Source organism: Astatotilapia calliptera, chromosome 13, assembly GCF_964374335.1.
Source record: "Astatotilapia calliptera chromosome 13, fAstCal68.1, whole genome shotgun sequence".
Taxonomy (NCBI): Eukaryota; Metazoa; Chordata; class Actinopteri; order Cichliformes; family Cichlidae; genus Astatotilapia; species Astatotilapia calliptera.
The window spans coordinates 5,896,631-5,907,488 of NC_137434.1; the positions used below are offsets into that span (position 1 = coordinate 5,896,631).

The 10,858-nt window shown below is 38.5% G+C and overlaps 1 protein-coding gene across 2 annotated transcripts in view; it reads left to right on the forward strand.

Moving 5' to 3' along the window:
• The window catches only part of tmem254 (transmembrane protein 254), a 98,582-nt gene extending 89,503 nt beyond the window's left edge, over positions 1-9,079 (forward strand). The window contains exons 2-5 of one of the 2 annotated variants that reach the window (XM_080287725.1): positions 5,665-5,762; positions 7,516-7,619; positions 8,181-8,240; positions 8,450-9,079. In XM_080287725.1, coding sequence (XP_080143851.1) covers positions 5,676-5,762; positions 7,516-7,619; positions 8,181-8,240; positions 8,450-8,570 — 372 coding nt within the window. In that variant the 5' untranslated portion in view covers positions 5,665-5,675 and the 3' untranslated portion in view covers positions 8,571-9,079. Of the gene's footprint in view, positions 1-5,380; positions 5,763-7,515; positions 7,620-8,180; positions 8,241-8,449 lie in introns of those variants that run through there. The other variant, XM_026191050.2, reaches the window with a different exon arrangement.
• The last annotated feature ends 1,779 nt before the right edge of the window (positions 9,080-10,858 follow it).

Here is a 10,858-nt window from a genome sequence, read left to right on the forward strand (position 1 = left end):
TTGCACACAATGACGACGTGATTAAAGCCAGCCAAGCAGCTGATCAGCCTACAGGTTGTTCAACTAATGGAAAAGAGTCTTAGTTTGATAACAATGCCTACAGCGAGCTCCACAAACAGCCATCTGATCAGCTTATTAGTCATTTAAATTGCAGAGCCTCTAAAAAATGAAACAGTAAAAAAGTGCATTACAACATAGGGGAGCGATTCACTGCAATCTTAATGCTACGATTATGACTATTGATTATTGCATTATTGCAGGTTTTCTGTTTATTTCCACAAGAGACACATGCAACCTTTTATTACTTTCTTTATAATTGATGTAACGTAATACTGGAAGAAAAATCTACAGGGGGAATTACAGGATTGCAGTTTGAATAAAAATTAAATGTATGGTTATGCTAAAGGTACATAAGTCTCAGAGGTCATTTTAAAAAAATGGGTACAGAAATCTTTCAGAATACTAAAATAAAGTATGACTTTTTCAAATTAACATGAGCTCTCTATACAAAAATATATATAATATTTTTTAAAAATTACAATTTTATGCAATTTTTACATTTCATATCAGGAAAACATTAAAAAAAGAAAAAGAAAATTGGAGCAGAAGATTTTAAATAAATAAACAGCCCATGTCTATGATTTCTGGGTCTTCAGGCTGCAGTGTACAGAAAACACACATGGTTCTCTAGTGGAAGTAGTTACATTAGCACAATTCTTTCTCAATACAGGTTAAAATCATACAGTGCAACAACAATTTAAAAGAGAGAAGAAGAGGAAAACTGTAATAAGATCTGATCAATCATAATATAAAAGTCCTTTTATATATATATATATATATATATATATATATATATATATATATATATATATATATATATATATATATATATATATATATACATATAACATCAACCTTTAATTCTCTGTGCAAAAGAGGAGAAGGACATCTGACTTGTTATCAGTGCAGTTCAATAGCCAGCATCCATGATGGAAGGTGCATTAAAGCACAGAGCATAGCTAACGTGTACATTTTTAGGCATCGACCTTTATTTAACCAGAAAGTGGAACTCTTGAGATCAACAATCTCTTTGACAAGAATGTATTCGGTTCAGACAGTCAACATTAACTTAGCAATTTTTTTTGTCAGTGCAAGGTCCACACAGAAAGGGTGCCAGGGTTCAAACCCAGGACCCCCCTGCTGTGAGGCAACAGTGGGCCCAGTGGTTTTCCGTGAAGGCTCTGTTTATTTAAAAGAAGGCAAATATCATTCTGGATACAACAGCATGCATTCTGCTGTAAAAGCTGTAAAATGTGCAAGAACAAAAGAACAATTACATAAGAAAAAACTTCAACACTTTTATGTGTATCTCTGCACTGATTTTAATTTGGTTTGAATATAGCTTATAAATTCACAAAGGATTAATGGAGAGCTAGTTTAGCACAATGCATTATATAAATCCAGTGTGTCTGTTTATGCTGATAACTGTCGTTGTATGTGATGGTTTATAGTTTTAAAACATGACTGCTGTCATTTCTTGACACCCACTGTTTGTCTCAAAGATATTATATGTTAAATTCTTCGCAATGAAATATTATGGCAGCTATAAACAAGTACTGAAAACAACTAGAGAATCAGACCTGTCTAAAGACATTCAAAAATCCTTTAACCTCACCTCAGGGTGATCAGTTTCAGTCTAAACTCCGTAGCTTTGTAGATGAGTAAAAGCACAGATGTAAAATTCTACAAAAGAGAAAAAACCCAACAAACTCGCGGAGTAAGACATTCAGGTTATATTTTAATTATAACTGACATTAATTACTGGTATTCGTTTATTATTAGCAATAATTTTTTGTTTTGTTTTGGGAAATATTCTATCATCATCAAACTTTTCTAGACATTTGTGGAAGAATGCGTCTTTCTGAAGGTCTTGCTGAGTTGAGCGTGGTTCTGTAGCAGGATCCCACCTTTGCAACGAGTCAGTTGATGAAATGTGTTCGCTCCTAGTTATTCCGCGATCAGCTGTAAGCGGTGTTACTGCTAACTGGAAGCGTCCAGGAGCCACAGCAACTCCGCCGTGAAGTGGCAGACCCCGTAAGGTTACGCAGCGGGGCCACCGAGAGCCGAGCGCGCACAGTGAGTAAAAGAAATAAGTAACATTATTTGTTTTATCTAAAAAAAAGAAGGAAAAAAAATGCTCTGGAAGCTTCATGGCATGGATTTCTGTGACTGAGCAGCTCCTTTGGGTGTAAACGTGACTCAGTCATTTTTCTATATAACCTGTATAATTAACATAAGCAGGACAAGCCGGTCATTTGCTGCTTTTACCCTGCGCGTTATTTAGTCTTCACAATACCCAGGCTGCCGTGATTATTGAGGCAGGAAAGAAAAATCGCTTTACTGAGATTATTGGATGTCTAGTAGTTAAAAAAAAATAAAAAGAGAGAGAGAGAATGAGTTGCATTTTAGTGACGCACACGCAGTCTCCATCCTTAAGCCAAAGATCTACATAATCATTTGTGAATTTATATGTATTATTAACATATTTCATTTTATATGGTATTTTCAGCACCATTGTGCAGCTATAGAGACAACCCATAAACTGGAATTTTTAGTTTTCAAGTTAATTCATTTATTCAGGTGTTCAGGGCAATGCAAAAACTCAAAACTCAGCAGAGTTGCAGAAATGATAGCGCACACACATGCTGACATGCATGCTGAGACACTGACATGCAGGACGATTAAAGCGCACCTTTTAAACAGAAGTTAAAACTTAAAAACTTCAAATAAAAAAATAAAAAAAATAACAAGCTATATACACGCAGACCAAGTGTTTTCTTCATGCATTACCCACACTTATTTTTTAGCGTTTTATTTTTGTTATTTTTAAATGACCTTTACTCCGATCAATTCATCAAGCGCTAAGAGTAACGAATCAGGCAGCCGGAGGCAGAGAGGCTGGCTGCGCGCCTCAGCTGTGCTCGTCCTTGGGGTGCGCACAGGTGACTGCCGCTGTGACCGCGGGTGAAGCAGTGCGCCTGGCGTGTGGCTCTGAGATTTTCCCCACTCCTGCTTTAAATCACTGCCCCGAGGTAGCTGTTCACAGGAGGCCAAAACAACCTCAGAGCACTGGGTAATGCTCCGGACAGTCCCCTGTTTGGAGTGTAAGTGTATCTCCAGGGTTGTTAAAGAATACCAAACAGGTTTATAACCAACTGATGTTTGTGTTTTACTGCAGTGCATTGTCTCCCTTTGTGTAATTTTCTACATAGAATAAATAAATAGCTGATTTAAAAATAAATGAATAAATAAAAAAGGCTACTAGCACTGTGCCATCAACCCCCTCCCAGCCCATCCGCAGGTTTATCCCTATGGACTAGAACAGCAGTAGACTGCAGTCATGGGTACAAGTGGTTGATGTGATTATTATATAACACTGAAATAAGGTAATTTAACTCATTAAATCAGCTGTATTAAGGTAAAATTGAAATCACCCTTGTTTTCTGCTCTGCAGCCTTTAAGTTTACTTTAAAGTTGTTTTTGCATTAAATTTCCTTAAGTGTTTTTTTTTCTGAAATTCACTGAAAATCGCTGTTATCACCAGATTTGTAATTAACAGGTTTTATGTCAGCACATCAGTTTGAATCCTTGCCAAGTCAGCTAATCTTATCGAGCTCGTTCAGCCCTCAGTGCCACACAGAGTAAACAAACAGTCTGAAGTCCACGTAGAAGCAGAACTTAGCAGCTGATACGAAAACATCGTTAGAATTATGTTAGCTTACCTCGCCTAGCTTCAGGCACTTGAAGCTAACATGCAAGCTAGTCTGTGAATGCTGAGGGTTAGCATGTAGCTAATGTACCTTTGTTTGACCAAGAAATGGGCCAAACTCACCTCAAAACGTTTTCAAAATGCCTTCAGAGAACTTGCAAAGTACTTCTCCTCCGAATTAAAAAAAAAAGTAAATAAAAATAAGCAGGGAGAAGTTTTTAAACTGATATAATTATCAACAGTTTATATGTTCAGGCTAAACTCTGTAGCTAGGTAGATGAGCAATGCCACAAACTTACAAGATACATGTAAAATAATAAAATAAACAATTTGAAACTACAAGAATTAAACTCAAAACAATTATTTTTTAAACATATTAATGACCACAATTCATTATTGTTTTTGTTAGTTTTATATTACAGTTTGGCTTCTGATCATGTAATTTATGTTTCCATGGAAACTTTTACTTTATTCAGCATATGTAATTCATTTTTAAGAGGGACCAAAACACCAAAATAATTCACTTTAATGATATTAAGTGGAGATGTTTGGTTATGGACCCGTGAGTGTCTTTAATAAAGCGACACTAAACTAAACTAAACTATACTATAGGAACCTTGCAATCACTGAACTCTGTATATAAAAGTATTCTAGAGTCAAATGTGATGTCCTCTGTGTGACAGCTAAAGCTGGGGCCAGACTGAACCAGGCAAACGGACAACAATCCCAAGCAGCAAATCTACAGTAAAATGATTGGAATTATTAGATGTGTCTAATAATGTGTATATACACACATTTTTCATCATATTCTTACATGCATATATCCAAGATTCTTTTTTAGATATATATTTTATACCTTTAGAATTAGAAATGCACCAAAATTTTGTTCTGATGTGCACTAACTGGTGGATGTTCTGAATGATAATAAAGAGACTACTCTATTCTATTGTAAAATAAATAATAGCTTGAGGTGTTGTGATGCTCTGGTCAAAGTCCTCAACCTGTCTTAAATGCTGTGGTGGGACTTTACGAAAGCTGTAACAAACCTCAATGAACTGAAGTAATGTTGTACAGAAGAGTGGGCCAAATGTACTCCACAATGATAAGTGAGAAGCTGATAAAGTCATAAAGAAAATGATTTCTGTGAAGTTTTGCTAGTCTATGTGGTTCTGCATAAATCATGGGGGTAACCTACTGTAGTTTTCACAGGACTGCAGAGAGTCCTTTTTTTCCACATAATATTTAATTTTACATTTCTTCAGTACTACTCAGTATATAGTGACACTTATAGGACTAAAATTTATAAATGCAATTTTTCAAAATTCATCATTCAGTCTGAATGCCGACCGTTCAAGATAATTCTTTCATTCAAAGTAATGCAGAGCAAGTAGGAAAGCATGAGCCATAGATGTCCCTCTGTCTTCCTCTTTCTCAGATCTGGATCGTTTAACGTTACGCGTAGATATTCAGGGAGGCAACAGTGACAGAGATGGAGAGCGACAGAGAGGAGGCTTGGGGGTTCGCATCAGTGCGCCCAGGACCCCACAGTTACAGCTGGATACCGAGTGCCGTCTGGTGACTGAGTGTGAGAACTCCCCCCAACCTATTCCTACTTTAACGTAACATCACTGCTCAAAGTGCCTTCCAAAGGAAATGACCTGGGCTACCGGATGGACAGTCCGCTGATTAATGAAACTATCCTGTCGACTTAAATTAATTTAAAAATAATATTTTTAAAGGTAAAGCGATAACTGTCATTATTTCAGTAAAATTTCCCCGTTTGTGTAGTAATCTACAAAAAAGGGAAAAAGAGAAAAAAAACTGCCCGGATGGTTTAAATATCCGGGTTTAATTGCACGGTCATATTTGTACGGGGCAACGGAGAACTACAGCAGCAGCAGCAGCGATGGCTACAAGTGGTGGACGCGATTATTTTCAGAGAGCACGTCTCTTCTGGATGGTCACCGTATCAGTGGCGCTGATATATTTCGCTGTAAGTTCGTTAAATCACCTTTACTTCGGTACAACTGAGATATTATTACCGTCAGCCTTTTTTCTCTTATTTGTAACTGCTCGCGGAGCCCGTAGTTGTGTTGCACAATATGTACTCCGGGTAATTTTAATTTTCTGAAAACTTGGGGGCTCGGGGAGAGTTTAGTCCTCCCTGTTGTGGATTGCTAATGAATTTTTAAATGGGGAAAATTTTTAAATATCGGCAGGTTATTGTATGGAGTCATTGCCAAGGGTGTCGATGTAAAAGGCTAATCTTATTGAGGTTCATTCAGTTCTCGGTGTGACACAGGTCAAAAAAACAGCTCAAAGTCCACTGTACGTGTTAACATTAGCAGCTGATTCAAAACTCAGTTCACGTTAGCTTTCTTTCATCAAGGCTGCCCTCGGTCGTGCTCGGTGAACACTGACGTAAGGGGCGCTTAAGCTAACAGGTGAGCTAGTTTGTACGTGTTGGGGTTAGCTTGTAGCTAATTAACCTTTTGTCTGGTCAAGAAAATATGGCAAAGTGACCCCAAAGGATTCATGCCTGCTTTCCAAAGTATTGCCATTAAGGAGAAATGACTCAAACGGGGGTAGATGGAGCATAACAGTTTAAATGTACAAACAGTACGATTGCCCTAAGGTGCGAACTTTTCCGAACTAAAAATACGCGAATTTAAATAAGTTCCACTGTGTTGAAATTACTTTTAATGAAACCTTCTAAAATTGTTTTAAAATTTGGCAGTGTTACTGTTAAACAGAGGAAATGTTGTCAACCTGTTACCAGGTTTGTTTATTAAGGTAAATGACAGGAATGTTGTGGCTACCTACTCTGAAGTGCTTTTTTGTTTGTTTGTTTTTTGTGCCTTCTACAATGTCACTGTTCTCATATCCATGTTTTCTTAAATGGTGTATTTTACACCTTGGGAATGGACAATGGCAGCAGTGTGTTCCATTTGTCAGCTCATGAATATTTATCATTAGATGAATTAAGTGGTTGGAAGCTGAAGATTTTTATTTAGTGTAGAAGATCAGTAATTGGGTCAGAGACCACAATTATGCTTGGCTTTCTTTGGTAGAACTCAAACAGCCAAACACTGAACAGAACTGATTTTCGTGTAAAACTGACATATTTTACGGCATTTTGCACAACAAGGCTGCACTCTGTAGTGCATAAATCGGCTACAGTCATGATCTAAACTGCTGGAAAGAGTCATTCATAGTACCGTTACACAGCAGGAAAATAAAATGATACACTTTATTATTGCCACTGTGGAGTCTTCTCATTAAAACGGCACGTCATTGCCTGTGAGCACCGAGAGAGTCTGATGTTGGCAACTCTGGGCACCATGGAGGGGACTTTCAGCAGGAAAAAATACGACTTACTGTGGTCATATGCATGCCATGAAATGAGCGTATATGCCATACAGTCATTAGAAACAAAGATGTCTTTGAACAAACTAAAGTTCTCACACGGTATTGAGCAGAAGTCCTGAGCCACCCATCTTTTAAACTTATTTCTTTAATTTTTTTAGAACACTGGGCCGAAGTATGGCAGTTTACAAAAACGTGCAAACATGCATGGAAATGTAACAAGACTTGAAGGACATTCCAAAGGTCTTCTTTGAGCAGGGAAAAAAACTTCAAAAGACCTTCAGAATGATTGCTTATTTAAAGATATTGCCCTTCAAAAAATTAGAAGGAAGTTTTGTTTATTGCATACAGTGTTTTAAACTCCTTCTTTCTGATTCCAGTGCACAGTGTTTGCACCAGATGTAGTCCCATTTGAGCTCCTTGGTCCATTTGGCACCTTCTCCAAAAACCTTGCGTATAACCATCCTGACCTACTGTACAAAGGGTAAGTAATGAAGCACTGACTCCTGCAAACATCCAAACAGAGAATTCTGGTAATGAGGTTTGGTCATTATAGCTTTTGTAATGAAAGCCAATCACTTTAGGAGATCTAAAGCGACATTTTTCTAATGATTTGCAAATCACCAGACCCAGACACCCCCCCCCCCCCCCCCCCCCCCCCCCCACCACACACACGTGGATCGTTGACGCCACATTCATAGGTTGCAAATTGGCACTCATGCTGTGGAGTAATAGGACAACAATCAGAGCTTAATGTATTGTTGTGGTTTCGGTCACGTGACTCAGCTGCCAAGTCGGTCTGTTCAAAGGAAATGCAGCTGGAAGCCATCATCGAGACACTGTTGGTTTGAAATATGAAACGACTGATCAATTTAAGCTTATCAGCACTCGGTGATTGGAACAGCATGAGGGGAAAACTTGTTTTCAGACCAGAAAAGTCCTCACTGTTAACTTGTGGGTCTTTTCCCCTTTTTGGAAGCATGTGCATTATCCTAGTTTTAAATGTTATCACTGGAGAGTTGAGCTTCCTTTTTTCCTGTTTCAGGTGGTGGTTGACCTGTGCTATTCATCTTTGTGAGGCCCTGGTTGCACTGAAGTTGTGCAGGTAAGAATGCAGGAACTTTAACATCCAGTAGGTGGTGCTGCAATCTAATTTTTTAGCCCAATTTCATGTCAACATGTACATTTTTGAATTAAAAAAACAAAATGGCCAGCTGCATTCAAATTGTGCATAATTTTCTGTTTAAGGGTTCAACAACCATTGCGCATATGATGAATCTACTTCCTAAACACACTATTTACTTTTTCCTGCAGTAACAAAGGCATCAAGGACATGTCCACTCGGTGCCTGTGGTTTATCCAGACCTTTCTGTTCGGCTTCGCCTCCCTCCACCTGCTAATTAAGTACGACCCAGAGCGTTCCAAGCAGGACTGACCTTACCAGGAGAGGCCTACAGAACAACACATCTGAGCCTAGAGACCCCTTCTTGGGCCTCAAGTCTTTCCACTGTTCACTTTGATTATAAGATCCTGCTGGAGAGCATGAAATGGAGCAATACTCTTGAGCAGTTTCTTTAATAGTGTCTTTTAAAATAATTCTAAAGACATGGTGCAGTACAGGTGGGTTGGTTTTTTTGGGGGGGGGGGGGGGGGTTCCCTCTTTTCTCTGCTGCTTGGATGAACGTGATGCCTGACAGGTTTGCTGGAGATGGTATTTTGCCATCATCCTCAAAAGTGCTCTTGGATTATATGAAGAGGGGAGATGCTGTTAAATTTGCCTTTCTCAGATTAAAGTGCTGTGATTCATAGTCTTAATGTTGACACTACAAAATGAAGGATGAGTGAACTGAATCCACTGTGGGGTGTCTTCTTTCTTCTTTTTTTTTCTTTTTTTTTTTTTAAATAGCATTTGTGTGATTTGAGATTAATAAAAAGTGGTCTCACCTCTGTGTTTATTCAGTTCAGATGTATTTATGTCGTGGCAAACCAAAATAGTTTTCCTCAAGGTGCTTTATACTGTGAGGTACATCCCTTTCAGTAGTCCAGAGAAAACTGCAATTAAATGACCTATAGGCAGGTACTAGGTAACAACGGGAAGGAAGAACATCCTTTTAACAAGAAGTCTCAAGACAAAAACGTAATGACCTCCTGTTGTGGTGTTTAAACATGGGGCATCCTCAGTGAATCACATTATGTTCTGCAGCAGTCTGAACCTATAGCAACATGACAGGTTCAGGGTCACCTGATCCAGCCCTAACTATATACTTTAGTCTCCAAACTTTGCTATTTGATCATCTTAAACTGGAGATCATGACCCTCTCAAATCGTGTGTGTGTGTATATTAGTTCTATGATCATGCCCATGAGCAACAAATCTAATGCACAGTTGAGTGTGACTAGTGTTTCACATAATTGATCAGACTATTAGAGTAATACTGGATTATGTGGATCCTTTACCCAAAACTAAAGCCACATCTACACATCGTGACAAGATTCCCAGAGGCTAGACCTTTTTTTTTTTTTTTTTTTTTTCCTCCTCCCCCACCTTTACCAAAAGTTCCTTAAACTGACCAAGGCTCAAATTTCATGTGAAAAGTGTTCGAGATGAATCCAACTGTTACCTAAACTGTTGTTTAGAGTCTCAATTATCTTTAGAAAGACTCAATCAGACACTTCAAACATGTTGTGCAAGTTTTGCCTTCAGTTTCTGAAAGAACTCCACTACACCCATCAGTTAGCCAAAGGAAAAACATGCTCAGTCTGAGATGAAGGCCCATTATGACAAAAAGACTATTTTCAGTACTCTTTAAACAGGTGAGAACATTTTTTTGGTCCAGTTTGCAAGCACAGTTTGCTGGATCCTGCCTAGTAAGTTATGTAATCCAAATAACTAGGATCTGCCATATGAACATGTTGAAATGTTACACTCCAAGAACTATCCACTATCACTGTGTGCGATTGCTTAATATAAACCCTCTGATGATGGGCTGATTGAAAAAGGTGTTTTGTTTGGTGCTCAGTTAAAACATTTTCATTGTTAGGTATTAGATAATTTAGAGTTCATCCTGTCCCATCTGTCTGAATCTGCTTGGGATGATATAGTCTGCCTGATCCATATTTAGCTCACTGAAGAACTTTGTCTCGATGCTTTGAATCTGCTAGAGCATCAACTGGGGTCCCAGAAATCTTCCTGTAAAATCTGTACTAAAATTACCAGGTCAGCCAAAATTGTCAAGTGCAGACATGCTCTAATCTTCTTGATTTACCAAAGTTCCAAAGGTTTCCTATAGACTGCCATCTGATGCTGCTATGTTCTCCCTTGTCACCATCTTCCAGTTGCCTCTCTGTTCCAAATTGCACTTCTTGCAGTCTAAAAGAGTGCAGGAAGATATAACTGTGTGTACCTGTGTGTCTTGAAGTATTCACCACAGCTCTTTCCGTCCTTTTTGTAAAATCCACTGTCATGTCCTTCTGCATTTCTCTCCTTAACACCATAACATCATCACCTCTGCTCCCTTCACCTCCACGTCCCCTGTAATCTGCTCTAATCACTCATCTCTCCCCCTGGGGACACTCTCTACCCCTTCATCACAAAAATTCTCTTTTATCTTCTGACAGCCAACTTGTGCATACACACTGACAACATTCAACATCACCCCTTTGATTTCCAGCTTTGAACTCACAATCACTAGTCACACACTCTACCTTCAAAATTACCCCAACT